At 40.8% G+C, this 20,461-nt stretch overlaps 1 protein-coding gene and 1 non-coding gene across 2 annotated transcripts in view; one reads left to right on the plus strand and one right to left on the minus strand.

Annotated features, from left to right (window-relative positions):
* The first annotated feature begins 13,114 nt into the window (after nucleotides 1-13,114).
* Nucleotides 13,115-13,252, plus strand: LOC119937330. The gene has a single exon (XR_005454007.1). It is a non-coding gene; the product is annotated as a small nucleolar RNA SNORA7 (small nucleolar RNA).
* Nucleotides 13,253-17,352: 4,100 nt separating this feature from the next.
* The window catches only part of PAWR (pro-apoptotic WT1 regulator), a 118,999-nt gene continuing 115,890 nt past the window's right edge, over nucleotides 17,353-20,461 (minus strand). The window contains exon 7 of the mRNA XM_038756062.1: nucleotides 17,353-19,014. Coding sequence (XP_038611990.1) covers nucleotides 18,928-19,014 — 87 coding nt within the window. The 3' untranslated portion in view covers nucleotides 17,353-18,927. The remainder of the gene's footprint in view (nucleotides 19,015-20,461) is intronic.

Below are 20,461 nucleotides of genomic sequence, written 5' to 3' on the forward strand. Positions count from 1 at the left end.
CCAGGTCTAATGAATCACATTAGGTCATAAGTGAATGTCACTGGGTTTCACTTTCACCAGCATAAGGCCCGGAAATGGCCTGAGGCACTGAGCTAGGCCCAACCCCATCTCATACCTGGATAAATTAAGTGACCAGCCTCTAGCCTTAAGGGAAGCTGGCCACACACCTTGGGAAGAGGTGCCAGCAACAGGAGAAAGACCCAGTCTATCATGAGCATTGAATGGGGCATCAGGAGTGAAAGCAGATGGGCTCAGAAGCTCACGGGGGACTGAATATAACAAAGGGGAGCACTCAATCACCTTGTCCCCTCCTACCTCACCTCACTGCTCTCCTACTACAACCAAGCCCTTGTACTTCCTTGACTTGTACTTCCCAAGCGCTTAGTACAGTGCTTTGCACACAGTAAGCGCTCAATAAATATGATTGAATGTATGACTGAAGCCGCACACTTATCTCCTCTAATGCTGACCTACTCACTGTACCTCCATCTTGTTTATCTGGACACCGACCTCTCGCCCCTATCCTACCTGTGGCCTTCATTCATTCATTCATTCAATCGTATTTATTGAGCGCTTACTGTGTGCAGAGCACTGTACTAAGTGTTTGGGAAGTACAAGTCGGCAACAAATGGAGACAGTCCCTACCCAACAGTGGGCTCACAGTCTAGAAGTCTAAGGCTTAATCATCCTCCCTCTTCATATCCAATATACAATTACTCTCCCCTGCTTCAAAGCCTTATTGAAGGCACATCTCTTCCAAGAGGCCTTCCTTGACTAAACCCTCCTTTTCCCTTCTCCCTCTCTCTTCTGCATCACCCTGACTTGCTCTGTTTATTCACACACACACCCCACCCAGTCCCACGACACTCATTTATACATCTGTAATTTATTTATATTAATGCTTGTCTCCCCCCTCTGTACTGTAAGCTTGTTGTGGGCAGAGAAACTATTGTTCTACTGTCCTCTCCCAAGTGCTTAGTCCTATGTTCTGCACACAGTAAGCGTTCAATAAATATGACTGACTATTGAAGGCACATCGCCTCCCAAGAGGCCTTCCCTGACTAAGCCCTCCTTTCCTTTTCTCCCACTCTGCCTCGCCCTGACTTACTCCCTTTATTTATCCCCCCTCCCAGCCCCACAGCACTTATGTCCATATCTGTAATTATATTTATATTAATGTCTGTCTCCCCCTCTAGACTGTAAACTCATTGTGGGCAGGGAATGTGTCTGTTGTATTGTTCCCTCCCAGTACAGTAAGCATTCAATAAATAGTAATAATTATGGTATTTTTAAGTGCTTACTATGTACCAGACACTGTTCTATGACTGACAGGCTGGTGTGTATGAAGGAGCATTTGCACTTGCTGTAGTTTGAGTGCTTCTTGCTTGCAGCTCCTTGGAACACAGCTCTTTCCATTCACCCAATAAACCTCCCTGACCCTCATCTCTGACAACTGAATTTGATTCTTGGTTGAACACAGCTGGTCCCGGGGCCTCTCAAGTGCTGGAAGGAGGAAAAACACTGGAAGAATTAGGTTTATTTAGCCAGAGAGCGTCTTCGAGAAGGGAAAGAGAGTCTTGACCATTTTTAGAAAGAGAGATTTGGAGAGCAATTACAAACTAGGCAACAGCAAAGCTCGTGATGTACCAACGCTCCATGATCAGAATGTCCCGGCAATGGGAAGTCGTCACACCACGGAGAATAGTTCCCAGTTCCAGGCAGTAGTCCCGGGAGAGCTGGGCTTGTTTACAAAAACAAAACTTCAATATAGTAAATTAAGTTAGAAGAAAACACATATCTACGTTTGGAATCTCCCCAAAAACTGTCTTTTCCTGTTCCATGTTTCGGTAAATAAATATCCAAGTAATTTCTGTGCTTGGGTGGGGTGGGGTGGGTCTTTATCATGATAGGGCAAGAGAGGGAGGGTCTTCATCGTATCTGAAGACTGATGTATGGAGATCGTGGATAGAGCATGGGCCTGGGATTCGGAAGGACATGGGTTCTAATTCTAGCTCTGCCACTTGTCTGCTGTGTGACCTTGGGCAAGTCACTTAACCTCTCTTGGCCTCAGTTACCTCATCTGTAAAATGGGGATTGAGACTGTGAGCCCTACGTGGAACACAGATGGCAACCAACCCAATTTGTTTGTATCTACCCCAGCACTTAGTACAGTGCCTGACACTAAAGCAATACCACAGTTGTTATTATTATTATTTTTATTATTATTATCATCCTACTTTGACTGTGAGCACCATGTGGGACAGGAGCTGTGTCTGACCAGATCAACTTATATCTACCCCAACACTTAGTATAGTGCTTGACTCATTGCAAGCACTTAACCAAAACAATAATAATGATAATCATTAGTGAATCAGCTGACTCTGACTGTGAGGTGTGGTGAATCTGCTTAATGTCTTCATTGGGAATGGGTGGAGTTGTTTCACTGTTCTTCAGGGCTTATCTATTGGACCGTACCCACAGGATGTTTATTGAGAACTACCCAGAAGAGGAGATATCCCAGAAGCCTCTGTGTCATTAGCCTTATCGATGATTGTGAAAGACCAGTAGGGCAGATAATGGGAAGTTCTGGACTACATGCAACATTAGTGCTAATAACCAGTTGAACATCTCCTTTGTCCTGACCTTAATAGCGTACATAGTTCCCCAGAGCTGGGCTGAAGTAGGAATCTTGAGGGGTGGGAACAGCTTAAGGCTTAGCTCAGAAGAGATAGGGAGAATGCCAGTTAATAAGGAAGCAGCATGGCCTAGTTGATAGAGTGTGGGCCTGGGAGTCAGAGGACCCGCATTCTAATCCTTGCTCTGCCACTTGTCTGCTGTGTGACCTTGGGCAAATCATTTTAACATCTTTGGACTACAGTTTTCTCAACTGCAAAATGGGGATTCAACTCCTGTTCACCCTCCTATTTGGACTGAGCCCCATGTAGGATAGGGTCTCTGATTAGCCTAAAACGTATCAACTCTAAATACATAATAAGTGTTTAACACACACCATTAAAAAAAATAAAGATGAACACCTTAGGGCCATCACAATGGGGATGTGTGCTCCCTCAATTCAGTGAACTGTTTTCCTTTGGTGAGGAATCTACGATACCTTGGGGTAAACCTAGAGTCCTTGCTGTTCTTGGGCCTCAAGATGGTGACCAGTTTTGGGTGCAGATCATCATCAATGGTATTTATTGAGCACGTTCTGTGTGCAGAACACTGTACTAAACACTTGGGAGAGTACAACACGACAGAGTTGGTAGACACATCCCCTGCCCCCAGTGGGCTTCCAGATGTTACCATGGTAGCATTCCAGGGGGTCTCCCATCATTCCTTCCTTCTCCAAAGGGAAAGGTGAGAAAGCAATGACAGCACAGAGGCCTCAGCCAATCCTTTTATGCCAGAGGACCCGGGGCTTCAGTTATATTTTATTCAGTCATATTTATTGAGCGCTTACCATGTGCAGAGCACTGTACTAAGCACTTCTATCTCCCCAACCTTGCACTCCACCAGGACTCCCATCGGGCCTTCCATATTTCCCAGAAAACTTGTGTCTGAGCTGGGCTGTAGTGGGAAAAGACAGTGAATAGGTAATAATAATAATAATAATAATAATAATGGTATTATTTATTATAAATTATTTATTCATATTAATGTCTGTCTCCCCCTATAGACTGTAAGCTTGTTATGGGAAGAGAATGGGTCTGCTAATTCTCTTGCATTGTACTCTCTCAAGCACTTAGAACAGTGCTCTGCACATAGTAAGTGCTCAATAAATACCATTGATTTGTTAAGTACTTATTATGGGCCAGGCACTGTACTAAGCAGTGGGGTGGATACAAGCAAAGCAGGTTGGACACAGTCCCAGTCCCACATGGGGCTCACAGTTTCACTCTCCAGGTCCTTGTGATTCCCAGGTCCACATTCTATCCACTAGGCCATGCTGCTTCTCACTGCAAATATCCTTGGACAAGTTTCAGAAACTTCCAGAGACTGACTGTGGCTTTTACAGTCATAATGATTTCATCACAAGAGCTCTGCAGTATGCAACCACTGCCCCCAATTCCAATTTTGCTGATTCTTTCCACACCCAGCTGATCCAGTTAAAAGTTGGGGTCTGGGGAGATGTATCAAGTCAAGCAAAAGAAGAGCGAGAGTCAGGTGATCCTTCACTGTGAACTGCTTGTGGGCAGGGAATGTGTCTATTCATTCAATTGTATTTATTGAGTGCTTGCTGTGTGCAGAACACTGTACTAAGCACTTGGGAGAGTACAATAAACAGTCACATTCCCTATCCACAAGGAGCTTACGGTCTGGAGTAGGGGAGACAGACATCAATACAAATAAATAGAATTACAGATATGTACATAAGTGTTGTGGGGCTGAGTGGAAGGGAAAAGCAAAGGGAGCAAGTCAGGATGAATCAAAAGGGAGTGAGATAAGAGGAAAGGGGTGCTTAGTCTGGGAAGGCCCCTTGGAGGAGATGTGCCTTCAATTAGACTTGGAAGGTGGGGAGAGTAATTGTGTGTTGGATTTGAAGAGGGAGGGCATTCCAGGCCAGAGGCAGGATGTGGGCTAGGAGTTGGCGGCAAGACAGGAGAGATTGAGGCATATTGAGAAAGTTAGCACTAGATGAGCGAAGTGTGCTGGCTGGGTTGTAGAAGTAGAGAAGTGAGGTGAGGTAGGAGGGGGCAAGGTGATGCAGTGCTTTAAAGCCAATGGTGAGCAGTTTTTGTTTGATGCGGAGGTGGATGGGCAACCATTGGAGTTTTTTGAGGAGTGGGGTGAAATGCCCTGAATGTTTTTGTAGAAAAATGGTCCAGGCAGCAGAGTGAAGTATGGACCAGAGTAGGGAGAGGCAGAAGTCCGAGAGATTGGCAAGGAGGCTGATGTAGTAATACAGGAGGGATAGGATGAGTGATTGTATTAATGTTGTAGTAGTTTGGATGGAGAGGAAAGCGGGAATTTTAGCCATGTTGTGAAGGTGGGACTGACAGGATTTAGTGATGGATTGAATATGAGGGTTGAATGAGAGAGAAGAGTCGAGGATAACATCATGGTTATGAGCTTGTGAGAAAGGAAGGATGGTGGTGCCATCTACAGTGATGGGAAAGTCATGGGGAGGACAGGGTTTGGAAGGGAAGATAAGTAGTTTTGGACATGTTAAGCTTGCGGTGACCGAAGGACATTAAAGTAGAGATGTCATGAAGGCAAGAAGAAATGCGAGACTGCAGAGAGGCAGAGATGTCAGGACTGGAGCTGTGGATTTGGAAATGTAGATTTGTAGATTTTGTACATGCCAGGGTGGTCAGACAAGTAATAATAATAATAACTGTGGGCTTTGGTAAGTGCTTACGATGTGCCAGGCACTGTACTAAGCCCTGGGGCAGATAAAAGTTAGACACAGTCCCTGTCCCACATGGGACTCACAGTCTCAATCCCCATTTTACAGATGAGGTAACTGAGGCCCAGAGAAGTGAAGTGATTTGCCCCAGGTCTCACAGCAGAAAAGTGGTGGAGCCAGGATTAGAACCCATGACCTTTTGATGACCAGACCCTTGCTCTAAGGTGAATTACAGCTGTTTTTGCCCTTTCCAGTTGTCCTCTCCTCTTTGCACCATGGCCTGGGAGTCTGGAGACCTGGATTCTAATTCTGGCTCTATTTACCTGCTCTAAGTCTGTGGTCACACCACAACCACTCTGCACCTCAGTTACCTCATCTGTAAAATGGGGAAAAAATACTTGCTCTCTCTCCCTCTTAGATAATAATGATGGTATTTGTTAAGCACTTACTATGTGTGAAGCACTGTTCTAAGCGCTGGGGGGATACAAGGTGATCAGGTTGTCCCACGTGGGGCTCACAGTCTTAATCCCCATTTTACAGATGAGGTAACTGAGGCACAGAGAAGTTAAGTGACTTGCCCAAGGTCACACAGCTGACAAATGGCGGAGCCGGGACTCAAAACCATGACCTCTGACTCCCAAGCCCGTGTTCTTTCTACTGAGCCACGCTGGTTAGCTCCATACAGGACTGGGACTGTATCTGATTATTTTCTATCTACCCTAGTGCTTAGAACAGTGCTGGGCAAATAGTGAGCATTTAATAAATAGACCTGAGGTAAACTCATTATGGGCAGGGAACATGCCTTTTGTATTATACTCTCCCAAATGCTTAGAGCAGTGCACTGCACATAGTAAGCACTCAAATACCATTTACTGATTGATTGAGTAAAGAGCACTATTATTATTGTTATCCCACAATTTACATTCTCAGCTCCTGCCAAATGCATGTAATGCTAATTCCTTTTAATCAATCAATCAATCCATCATATTTATTGAGCGCTTACTGTGTGCAGAGCACTGTACTAAGCGCTTGGAAAGTACAAGTTGGCAACATATAGAGACAGTCCCTACCCAACAGTGGGCTCACAGTCTAGAAGGGGGAGACAGAGAACAAAACCAAACATATTAACAAAATAAAATAAATAGAATAGATATGTACAAGTAAAATAGAGTAATAAATATGTACAAACATATATACATATATACAGGTGCTGTGTGGAAGGGAAGGAGATAAGACAGGGGGGATGGAGGGGGGGCGAGGGGGAGAGGAAGGAGGGGGCTCAGTCTGGGAAGGCCTCCTGGAGGCCTTTACTCATTAGACTGAGAGCCCCATGAGGGATGGGGATTGTTTCTGACTTAATTACCTTGTATCTACCCCAGCGCTTGGCACATAGTAAGTGCTTAACAAATACCATCATCATCATCACCATAAGCACCTAACACATGCTACAGTTATAATGCCATAACACTTTCACCCTGAAATTCTTGCTTCTCCAAGATGACTTTCCTTCCCTTTCGAAGACCAACTAAAATTCAACATCTTGAAACCTTCTCTTATCAACCCCAGTAAGCCCTTTTTTTAAAATGGTATTTAAGTGTTTACTATGTGCCAGGCACTGTACTAAGCACTGGATAGATACAAGTTAATAAGGTTGGACAGAGTCCCTGTCCCACATAGGGGTCACAGTCTTAATCCCCATTTTACAGTTGAAGTAACTGAGACCCAGAGAAGTGAAGTGACTTGCCCAAAGGTCACACAGCAGATGAGTGGCAGATATGGGAGTAGAACACAGACCCGTGCTCTATCCACTGGGCCAAGCTTCTTCCCCTAGCTTCCCCTAACCTACTAGTGGTGCAAGTTATGTCATGTTATGTCTTATATCTAGCTATGTAATATCTGTTTTTGGTTTTTCTCCCCAGTTAGCTTGTAAGCTCCTTTTAGTGCTTTTGTAAATCTCTGAGCTTCCTTGGATAATGCCTAGCCCCTTGCAGATATTCAACAAACACTAATCCATCAATCAGTGGATGGTATTTATTGAACACTTACTATATGCTAAGTCCTGTACTAGACGTTTGGGGGAAAAAAACAGTACCCTAAAGTTAATAGACACTTTGCTTGCCCATAAGAATCTTACATGAAGGTTGGATAGTAGAAAACAATGGAAGAACAGGGAACTATAGAGAAGGCAAAGGGGATTATGACTGTGAGCCCCATGTGGGATATGGACTGTGTCCTAACTGATTAGCTTGCATTTACCCCAGAGCTTAGAACAGTGTGTGGCACATAGTGAGCACTTAACAAATATCGTAAAAAGAAAAAAGGCAAAGGAAGAGGCTCAAGGGAACAATGGGAGACACAGGAAAATGAGGAGAACATAAGAGGTTTAAGGTCAGTAGAGGCAAGTTGGGGAAACAGGATTGAAAGAATGCTTGGGGATGTTGATGGGGCAAACAAGGATGAACAGGGATTTAGGGAAGAGACAAAAGCAAGAAAAGAACAAACAACGCCTCAGCTAGTTCAAAACGGTGTCATTTTAATTTGAGGTTACAGCTGGTAAGATGTATGGAGTTTTTTTTTCTGCCTGTATTGCTAGGGACATATGATTAAACAAAAATGTACTTACATATTGGGCTTTTTACTTTACCTAAAATGCTGTAGTTTTAACCAAGAGCCTTAGGGCTGGAGCAAAGTTTGATAGTTTCAATGCAGAAAAACAAAGAATTCATTCCACAGACTCTTGGACTACAGACCCCATCTAGGCTCCAGAGATAATAAATTCTAATGGGGCTATGTCTAACTGCCAATACCCAAACTGGGGCTTATTTTGGATACAGTATTCTACAGTCTAAACAAGTGATGAAAAACCCTATTTCAGTTATATTATTATTATTATTACAATTATCATTATTATTACTGTATTTGTTAAGCACTTACTATGTGCCAGGCACTGTACTAAGCACTGGGGTAGATACAAGCTAATCAGTTGGACACAGTCCATGTTTTACATGGGCCTCAGTCTTAATCCCCATTTTACAGATTAGGTAATTGAGGCACACAGAAGTGAAGTGACTTGCCCAAGGTCACATAACAGACAAGTGACAGAGCTGGGATGAGAACTCAGGTCCTTCTGACTCCCAGGCCCATGCTCTATCCATCAAGCTACACTGCTTTTCCACTTACATACATATCTGTAATTTATTTTAATATCTGACTCTTCCTCTGGACTATAAACTTCTTGTGGGCAGGGATTGTGTCTACCAACTCTGGAGGCCTTCCCAGACTGAGCCCCCTCTTTCCTCTCCCCCTCCTCCCCCTCTCCATCCCCCCAGCCTTACCTCCTTCCCCTCCCCACAGTACTTTTATATATGTATATATGTTTGTACGTATTTATTACTCTATTTATTTTACTTGTACATATTCTATTTATTTTATTTTGTTAATATGTTTTGTTTTGTTCTCTGTCTCCCCCTTCTAGACTGTGAGCCCACTGTTGGGTAGGGACCGTCTCTATATGTTGCCAACTTGTACTTCCCAAGCGCTTAGTACAGTGCTCTGCACACAGTAAGCGCTCAATAAATACAATTGAATGAATGAATGAATGAATGTCATATTGTGCTCTTGACACAGGATGTGCTCAACAAATACCACGGGTTGAATGATTTATCATTTTCAATGGTCAGATGACCAAAACCAATGGCAAGAAAGTCGTTAGTATGAAGGTGATAGGAATGACACTCTTTTTAAAAGTTCATGGCTGAATCACCCTGTCGTTGGTATGGTTGGTTAGATGGGAATGATACTCTTTTTAAAAGTTCATGGCAGAATCACCCACACGTTGGTATGGTTGGATAGTTTTCAACCATACTAAAACAGCAAAAAACAATCTTGGGTGAAGGATTGTAACCACTATATCCAGAAATAGTTTACAATGCACCACACAAACTGAATAGCTTTAAGCTTCTAACGGCTTTGATTGATAGCCTTGCTCAAATCTCCAAGCAGCTCTAAATCAATCAATCAATCAACCAATCGTATTTCTTGAGCGCTTACTATGTGCAGAGCACTGTACTAAGCGCTTGGGAAGTACAAATTGGCAACACATAGAGACAGTCCCTACCCAACAGTGGGCTCACAGTCTAAAAGGGGGAGACAGAGAACAGAACCAAACATACCAACAAAATAAAATAAATAGGATAGAAATGTACAAGTAAGATAAATAAATACAGCATAGCTTCAGCATTGCCTTTTTTTCTTTCACAGATTTTTGTGACAGCAATTTTAGAGTTTAATAAATATTTGCTCCTTGAGTCTAAAGTGTCTACTGTTAACTGACTAACCATTATTTATCCACAGTGGTTTATATTCTACAGGAATGCAAACATTGCTCGGAAAAAATGTCTGCAGCATAAATGATAAGATTGAGAATTTCCTCAAGTCCCATGATATGTTTAAACAGGATCATACTTATCTTAACAGGATATACCTTCTCCTGGCTACTGACTGGAGTTTAAACAATTTGGGGTGATGAGAAAATTTTAATGTGAGAAAATCTAGATCTTAAAAGGTTCAAGATCTAAGAATATTTCTTCAAAATCGGTACTGCCTCTGCCCATTAATTATAGGAATACTTAGATGTGTACATGCATAAAATAACTGCATCTTCTACCTTAATCTTACTAATCCATTCAATTGTGAAAATAGGGAGGCATGGGGAATGATGTGGCTCATGAAAGAGATCCTGTAAGCACTCAGTAAATGCCTACTAATTGTGGAGGAGTATCCTACAGCCACTGGCTTCTTGGTAACTTTAGAACTTTTCTTTCAGTTGCCTGGGCTTTAAGAATGATCTGAGACAGTACCCTGATCATGATAATGACACTGAATGTGTTTCAGATTGCTATCTACCACATCTATTTGCCCAGCTCTACTGTACTGCTGTACTTCAAAGCCTTATTGAAAGAACATCTCCTTCAAGAGGTCTTCCCTAAGCCCTCCTTTCCTCTTCTCCCACTCCCTTCTGTGTCTCTGACTTGCTCCCTTTGCACTTTCCCCCTCCCAGCCCCACAGCACTTACGTACATATCTGTAATTTATTTATATTAACGTCTGTCACCCCTTCTTGACTATAAGCTTGTTTTGGGCAGGGAATGTGTTATATTGTACTCTCTCAAGCACTCAGTACAGTGCTCTGCACACCACAAGTGCTCAATAAATACCATTGACTATGGTACCCTCCCAAGGGTTTGGAACGGTGCTCCACACACAGTAGATACTCAATAAATATCACTAATTGACTGATTGAGAGGCCACTATTTATAAACTGTGTGGAAGATCACCAAAACTTTAATGACACGGGGCACAGTTAAGAGACACTACAGCTCTCCCTGCCACAAAGCACAGGCTATGAGGTATGCTTGGTCTTGAAGAAAATCTATCTGCATACACTGTCAGTTGCTCTGAGCACACAGTGAGCAGATTTCTCTCTCCTTTCCCTGCTCCAAAATGAAAAAGTTTGTAAACTCTCAGCTCCTTGTGGGCAGGGAACATGTCTATCAACTGTTACATTGTATTCTCTCAAGTGCTTAGTATGGTGTTCTGCACACCATAAGCAAGCAGCATGGCGTAGTGGATAGAGAACGGGACAGGGAATCAGAAGGTCATGGGTTCTAATTCCAGCTCTGCCACATGTCTTCTGTGTGACCATGGGCAAATCACTTCACTGGGTCTCAGTTACCTCATCTGCAAAATGGGGCTTGAGGCCATGAGCCCCATGTGGGACAGGGACTGTGTCCAACCCGATTTGCTTGTATCCATCCCAGAGCTGAGTACTTAATGTAATAAGCACTTAACAAATACCATTGTTATTATTATTACAGTAAATACCATTGATTGACTGCTGCATGGGGAATCTAGTCATGGCAAACACAATGTGGAAGGGCCTTCCACAAAGATACAAGATAAATGGATGTAACAAAGATAACTCAGAGGTTAGGCTAGGATCTTACTTAAAATCTCTTGTGTCAAATCATTGTTACTTGTTAGTTTTCTCACTAGTAGCCAAGGGAGACTTAAGATTCAGCCTGGGCGCTTTTGTACGCATGCAAATATTTAGTATCTTTTTTTCTTTAAAGACAGGTGTGGAAGCTACTCCCAGAGAAGACCACTTTATTGCTTTGAGAGGGGTTTTTACGCTCTCAACTGTCACCTAATAGTGCTCTGAAGCACTTGTATGATCCCTAGAATCAAATCTGCACCCCAAATGTCCATCAATAAGGAAATCCTGCGACACAAAACTTTTGAAAACCAACAAGAGTAATGATCAGTTGTGTTGACTGTTCACTATGGCAGCGCACCATACTAAGTGTTCCGGAGAGTACAACAGAATAAGTATACATGATCCTTGCCCTTACGGATCGTATAACCTAGTAGGAGAGATGGACACAAGTAAACTGTTAGGTTGTGACTAAGGATAACTAAGATCGAGGTTGTGCAGGCTATACAAGTGCAGACTCCATAAGTCAGCTTGTACAGAGAAAAATGAGGAAAAACTCACAATCCACAAGCCTCTGCTCAGTGCGTTTGTGGGGGAACTGCCCCCCCACAAAAAAAAACCACAAAACAGAATGAGGGGGCAGCATTTGAACCAAAACAGAGATATCTGTAAACAACTGGAGGATGGAGAAAATGACGACAGAGGCTGGAAGGTAGGGTGGGGAAGGGTGGGGGCATTTATAGACAGGGAGCTGTGAGAGAATTCAGTATCGTGCACTTTTCACTCATGCACCTGACATGCCTGATCCTCCTTGGGAACTGCAGCCCAAGGACAAATAAAACTTGTCTATTCATGTCTGTCTCCCCTGTAGATGGTAAGCTCATTGTAGGCAGGGAATGTGCCTGCAGGGATACCAGAGGGCCCCTCCATCTCTGAGATGAGAAAAGCAGTCCCCAAGGGGTATGAAGAACACTCTTTCAATCTTTTTAAATGGATTTGTTATGCTCTTACTTTGTCAAACATTGTTCTAAGCACAGGGGCTAGATACAAGTTTAGTAAGTTGGACACTGTCCCTGTCCCACACGGACCTTATAGTCAGAGGGAGAACAGAAATTAGGCACAGAGAAGTCAAGTGACATGCCCAAGGTCCTCTGACTCCCAGGCCTGTGCTCTTTCTCTAAGCAAAAAAATACATTATTTCTTGTCCTGGGTTCCTTATTAGGGATTTTATCAGTATTTTTGGAGGGTTAGGTTTTTCTATATGTTTGCCTCTCCACACAAATTGTGTGGACGGATTGTGACTGATTTCCAATACTCTTTCCCCAGTGCCATTTCAGAGCTTGTTACATGTTTGCACTCGACTCTAATAATCATGATACTGTGTGGCATTACTAGGATTCATTTTGGATTTTGGGAAGGGAGATAAATTGATTACCCTGTGCAAGTGTGTGAAAAGAGCAGGTATGTATAGAAGTCTATATAAGCCACCCACTAAAGAAGTAGGAATGTATTTTTCCAGCCAATTGCCTACTGAGTTGTATACATTAAGAAGAATAATTTGAATATATTAATAGAAGTTGAATCCAGTAAAAATGCACTATATGGTGCACACCCAAATTCTACTCAAAGCATGCCACTTTTTAAAACAATTTGGGGGAGATACATGATCTTTCCATTAGCATATTAGCACTTTTTTGTCTCCCAAATAAATCTCTTGTGGTTAAACTTCACCAATTTTACTGGAAAAGAAATAACTATCCATTGCTCAAAAACAACACCCTCTCAGGGTCGCACATGGAGAGTTTCCAGTTCTCTACCAGTCTCGACTACGGGAGGGAGAGTAAAGCAGAGGTCTGTCCATTCCATTTCTAGCTTGGGCAGTGGCTAGCGAGTGGAAGGCAATCTGCTGCAAGTCAAAACTCACCTGTTTACTGTGTGGAAAGAAGCAATGGTAAATCACTTCCATATTTTTACCAAGAAAACTCTATGGATACACTACCAGAACGATGGCAGATGGAGGTGGGGCGTTCTGGGAGAGATGTGTCCATGGTGTCGCTATGGGTCAGAGAAGACTAAACAGCGTAAGACAAGACAAGGCTCAAAAATAAATGAAAATGTAGTTTTTTATTGATGACCATTCAACTTTGTACATGCATAAAACAGTAACATTGAAAGTGAATTTGTAGGTAATTCAAGTCGAATTATGATGACTGAATAAAATGAAAATGAAGAGCAGTAGCAGCCTGTTACTAAAATTCTGAAGGAAAAAATATAACCACAACCCTGAATAGTGCAGTCAAACCTTTTGAGAAAGAAATAAAATTGGTGAAAAAAATTATATACACTTCTCGAGAATCAGGAATAACAACTATATTATTATACTGGTACACAAAATTAGCTGGACATTTAACAATGAATAATCATGAATTTCCTATTTGTTTTCTCTATACTGAAGATTGTAGTCAATCTAAAAGCTTAAAAACAGAAACAGAATGTCTAAGCAAAAATGATTTAAAATTGACTGGGCTGGAGTCTGAGCTTTATCACACATGAGAGTCACTGGACAATCCTCCCCTCCCCCCGCCAAAACTGATGAAATACATACTGACAATCCACTCAACTATATTCCCTTTTCTAAGTTAACCTCAGGAGGCGATGTAGGCATATTTGCAATGCAGCAATTCTTCCATACCACTAGTAATTCACTTAATTAAATACACTGAAATGATCCAGACAATACAAGAAAATTATTTTTAACTAGGCAATTCAGAATAGATGTCTACGCTGTTTAAGTGCACTTTACTTTTGAGTATCACCAGTGGTCTGAGATAGCAGGTGTTCCTAAATGGGCCAGGTTTTCTGGGAGAACACGTCCAAAGAGAGTCTCCCTTGAGCTTGTACAATGACAGGCTCGGAAAGGCTTTCTTGCTAGCTCACCGAGTGGTGATTTCACTGCATGTTATAAAACAACACCACGGAAAACACATTTGAACTGGCACCTCAAGAGACATAAATTTTTTTCAATTCCAAAATTAAGGGACCAGATAGAAAACGGTAATATATTTATTTATCTGCCTACTTATGCTTCTGATGCACACCATTCTATGTTGCTGAGATTAATGATGTACTTTGCTTCCTGACCGAAGGAAAGAACAAACAGACAATACTCCCTGGTACTAAACTGTACTTTCAGGGTTGTCTAAACTTCACTATCACTTGAAGGGGCAATACTTTCAGCACTGTGCTTAGAGAAAGCCAAGTTTTTATTGTATGTTTTGATTCAGATTTGGGCAGCAGCATTAAAAGTGAATTTTCAACACTTTATTCAATAATGAAGAATTTCTAATAGGGGAGAGAATCAAAGTTCTTCAGCTCATCTAGATGGAAATGGAAATTTATATTTAAAATGTATTTACTATAATTTGACATGTCAATATTTAAAAGCCACTATTAAGGAAACATTAATTATGGTCATAGAAACAATGAAAAGGAAAAGCTTCAGAAGGCAGACTTTCCAAAAGGCTACAGCTGACATATTTAAGTATTAAGGCATTTAAAATTGGACCTGCCATCTTACTTTTCACAAAGACTGGTGACTTTATTTTTAATATGTTGGAGTTTATTTACACTGTCTTTTTGATTTTTCCATATAAAATTCCAAAAAAGAAAACTTGGGTGGAAATAGCTCCAAGGAATTTTAAATGATATATCTCCAGATGGAGTGTTTTTTTCCCTTTAATGCAAAAATATATGTTTCCATCACAGTGCATTTGAGATCCCCACCTCTAAGCCTGAGAAAATATGAATCCTTCCCTATGGTCCACATACCCGACGCTTGGTATAAAAAGGGGACCATGAATTAATACTTATTGTACTGACACTTTGTGTTCACCAGCATTGCTGTTTGGTCAATTATTTTTCAAAAAAGCACAAATTATCCTCAAACCTCTGGGTTTTAACTTCTCCAGAATATAAACATCCAGGTCAAGCTGGAAAACAAAACTATTTCCAACTGAGGTAGGTTTTCACTTTAAGGATGATTATGTCCTCTAGACCATGAGCTCGTTGTGGGCAGGGAATATGTCTGTTGTTATATTGTACTTGCACAAGTGCTTAGTATGGTGCTTTGCACACAGTAAGAGCTCAATAAATAGGATTGAATGACTGACTGTTCCTTGGTTTTAGTTGAACGTGCCTTTTAACTCACCACATTTCACACTATTTCATATTGTTCAATTATGTTTTATGGATGGCTCACACTGTAGAAGCCAACTCCTCAGATGACGCAGGGTTCATACCAAAGGAGAAAATCCTAGAGAACTAGGTGGTCGCAGAAAAAATAAGAATTTCCAAATGAATTGGTCCAATTCCCCCACTACCCACTAACTTCACTTACACTGCAATGGATCTCTATGAGCTAGAAATGTGGCCTTCCCTTAAAGATTATTAAGGTAAGGAATCTCAGCTCCTCAGGAGTCAGTTCTGACAACTTGAAAGATCACTGAGTACTAATATGAAGGAAGGTAGACTTTCTTCTGAAATGCTTTAGCATTTGGAGATGATGCTTTCTTGTGATGTAAATTCCCACAATCTGAATGGGCAGCATTTTTGTGACATGGCATTATTGTTAGAGATGACAGTTCTTAAAGAACTACTTTTTAAAGAAATACTAAAATTCCATTCTTAAAACTCATTTTCACAAGGAAAAGTTGTACATACTAATGGAGCCTTTTTAAATGAAACTTTTTTCTAAACATCAACTAGATAAAAAATTATATTAGTAAGATTCAAGTCACTAGCCACTAGTAAATTAAAAGTAAAATATGAATAGGTAGGTGTTTTCTGATCATAATAAAATGCTGGCTAAATGTGTATGTTTGAACAAATTCTGGGAAATAAATCTAGTTAAGATAAGCTGTAGAAACATTTTTCATCCAAATATAATGCCTCCTCTCTTTCAGAAAACATTACAAATCTCTCAAATCTGGCAGTACAACTCGTGAATTCTTAAAAGCGCTAATATCTATTTCAATATAATACATTCATATTTGCGAAAACAACTGCTCTTTAGACCACGCTAGACTAGTAAGCCTTTAGGATGCATCCTTAGAAAACATTTGAATTTCCTCAACAGTTTTGCTTCTCATTTGTAATTTGCAAACAAGATAGCATGTTTCTGCTTCTAAACATGGTATTTCTCTTGAACTAGTCTTTAAAAATCAATGTAAAATTAATTTTTTTTTGCCTTCCAACTACAATGAGAAATATTTCAATGGACTAACATTCTTTGTAAGTATAACGACGTCCCTTATGATCCTTTCAGAATAGATTCCGAAGGAATTAGGAAAACTACACTTCTCAGGGCCACATAGAGAGTATGAAAATCCCAACAGCCCAACTGCCTAAAGACCTTGAGGGTGGAAGAGGAGTTTGGATGGGCCCAGGTCTGGCTTGTTGAGAGTCCCGAGGAACTTGAATCCTTGGGACCAAGTTGGACCGACAAAGAGTCGGATCCAGTCAGGCTTAAGACCAGGTTCCAACATCTTCACTCCTCCTCCTGCTTACATACCCACAGCTTAAGAGTGAGAAGGAAAAAAAAGGACACTAAATGGACAGTGAGCCCGCTGTTGGGTAGGGACCGTCTCTATGTTGCCAACTTGTACTTCCCAAGCACTTAGTACAGTGCTCTGCACACAGTAAGCGCTCAATAAATACGATTGAATGAATGAATGATAGACACCTACACTACTTCTTTCTGGCTACACTAGACAGTGAACTATTTGTCATCATTCTGCTGTTCTCAGCTGTAGCCCTAGAGAACGATTTAAAGAGACTGTGTAGCCCTTTCCCAGTGTGGCCTAGTGGATATAGCCAGGGCCTGGAAGTCAGAAGGACATGTGTTCTAATCCTGGCTCTGCCTCTTGTCTGCTGTGTGACCATGGCAAGTCATTTCACGTGTTTGGGCCTCATCTGTAAAATGGGGACTGGACTGTGTCCAACGCGATTATCCTGTATTTGCCCCTGCTCTTAGTACAGTACCTGGCATATAGTAAGCACTTACCACATACCACAACTATTATTATTGATTCTTAATTGTTCCTGAAAGATTGAACCCCCAAATTTCAAGAGTCAACAGACTAGGGTGCCAACGACACCCCTCACCTCCTTCCAACACAACTTCTTTCTGTTGTTGTGTGCATTTGTACTGGAAGCAGGATAAACAACATAATCATTCTCTCATCACCACAGTGTTGCTCTGCAAGCGTGAATTGTGTGCCCCTAGGATATGCCTCAAAATAGCAAGATTAACCATCAAGACTTGCTTAAGGAGTCCATAAAGAGACTTCTCAACAATAATACCCATTACTGATGGACATTTCTTATTATCAGAGGTACCTTCATCAGTAGAGAGGTTCAAATAACATGCAAATTTAGTGTGCAACGCTAATACACCAACAATGAATTCACAATATCAGGCACTTAACCTTCAAAATAGTCCATATTTTGATTTCACCATTCCCCAAATTAATAAAATGCATTTAAATTTAGGCCAGACGGTTGGCTATATGAGAATAAAAATTTCAAGTTGGAATTTTTATCCCAGTAGTATTAACTACTGGCAGGAATGAAAATGATCTTTCAATTTTAGTGTCAGATGTATTGACCAGGTCTAACTAAAGAGGATAATTTGATTTTTATTAATAAATGATGGCACTCAAGGATGAGATTTTTAAAAATTAACTGACTCTGCACCCCTATGGGTCAGAGTGATGTGCACTCTCCTTTTTCATATTAATGTTCATTAAAAGGTTCAATTAATCGATTCAAAAATACCTGAAACATTATAGGAAGAGTTACATAAAAATAGATGTATATCTTTGCAGAAAATAAAGCACTTGGCTTTAAATTTTAAAAAATACAAATCTAAGTCAGTACATTTGCATTTACTAGAGTATAATTCAAGTACTTCCCCAAAAAGACTTTGAGCTAAAATTGTCAATTGCATATGATTAACTGAAATTTAAAAGTGTTTCCTTGTAAAAGAGGGTGCTGGACAGAAAAGTGCTATTCTGTCATGCAAATTCTCCTAACAGGATGCAAGACGGTTAGAGCAAGCCACCAATCTACAAAGGCCACACATTGATAATAAGGCATCTGCACTTTACAACTGCTCAAACACCAAATATTTCCCAAAACATATTTGGATTCATGTAAACAAAACTTACTCCTATCATTTCTATTCCCCCATAGGCAAAATACAGTCTGATAGTTGTGATTGCTGATAACCATATTTCATCACATATATTATGTGAATACAAAACCAGAGTATTTCATAAACCCATGTCCATTTTAATAATTGGAAAAAAAAACCTATCCAAGAAAAGAGGTAAAGGAAACCTCCAAAGCAGATACTTCTTTACTGATATGAAAAAGAAAATATTATGAAAATAAACATCCATCAGTTTTCTAGAAATAAATATATACACTTCTACTTTAATGTATTGCAACAGGAAATACCATCCCAGCATTGACCTTGACATTCAATCAGTAGTTTTAAACTCTTTCTCCTCACTGGCAGCACGCACCTTCTACCTTGTCAACTGCCCAACAACTTTCAAGAGGGTTTTATTTTCCTGCCTTAGTTGTTCATTTTCATCTTCTATTTCATCAAGATCCTGATGGGAAAAATGAAATCATATTTGTGAAAAACACTCAAAAGATGAAGACAAAACCAAATGCTATGTAATTAAAATTGACACTATGATAATAATAATAATTATGGTATTTGTTAAGCACTTTAATGCGTGCCAAGCACTGTTCAAAACAACTGGGGTAGTTACGTGGTAATCAGGTTGGACACAGTCCCTGTCTTACATGAGGCTCAGTCTTAATTCCCATTTTATAAATGAGGTAACAGACACAGAGAAGTGAAGTGACTTGCCCAGGGTCACCCATTAGACACATGGCAGAGTCGGGACTAGAACCCACATTCTCTGACCCTCAGGCCCGTGCTCTTTCCACTAGACTAGCCTGATAATAAGGTGGAGGCAGTGTGGTTCAGTATAATGGGCAAGGGGACTGGGAGCCAAGAGATTTGGGTTCTAATCCCTGCTCTACCCCTGGCCTGCTGGGAGACTAGAAGCAAATCACTTGACCTCTCTGTGCCTCCGTTTTCTTACCTGTTAAATGAGGTAAGATACCTGTTCTCCTTCATTCTTAGGATTAAAAGCCTCATTATGGGCCAGCGACTCAGCAGATCTGATTATCCTGTGTTTACACCACTGCTTGGCACATAATAATGATAATTATGGTATTTGTTAAGCACTTGCTATGCGCCAGGTACTGTAGTAAGTGCTGGGGTGGATACAAGCAAATAAGGTTGGATACAGTCCCTGTGCCACATGGGGGCTCACAGTCTCAATCCCCATTTTCCAGATGAGGTTAACTGAGGCCCAGAGAAGTGAAGTGTGTTGCTCAGGATCACACAGCAGACAAGTGGCAGAGCTGGGATTAGGACCACTAAGCCATGCTGCTTCTCTAGTAGATGTTTAATAAATACCACCAACATAATCTTTTCAAAACCAAAAGAATCATTTTTTAAAACATTACAACAGCTCTTGAGCCTAAATTAAATACCTCTTAATACTGGGAATATAATATTAATATGCATTTAAATAATTTTAATTTAATTTAATTTTGAATTTGAATTTCTCAACTGGATGTATTTAAAAATAGGACAGTGGTAGTAATGATATTGTGCACTCCAGTAATAGTAATTGTGGTATTTTTAAAGCACTTACCATGTGTCAAAAACTGAATTAAATAATGGATAGATACAAGTCTCACGTGGGGCTCATATGTTACCCCTTGCACTTGGATTAAAACCCTTAATAGATTCCTCGCTCAGCCCCACAGGATTTAGGTACATATCCATTATTTATTTACATTAATGTCTATATCCCTCTCTAGACTCTAAGCTCAATGAGGGCAGGTAACATGTCTTCCAACTTTGTTATATTGAACTTTCCCAAGTGCTTAGTGCAGTGATCTGCACACAGTAAATGCTCAACAAATACACCTGATTGAATGATTTTACAGATAGAGCAACTGAGGCATAGAGAA

The sequence above is a fragment of the Tachyglossus aculeatus genome, chromosome 14, assembly GCF_015852505.1.
Source record: "Tachyglossus aculeatus isolate mTacAcu1 chromosome 14, mTacAcu1.pri, whole genome shotgun sequence".
Taxonomy (NCBI): domain Eukaryota; kingdom Metazoa; phylum Chordata; class Mammalia; order Monotremata; family Tachyglossidae; genus Tachyglossus; species Tachyglossus aculeatus.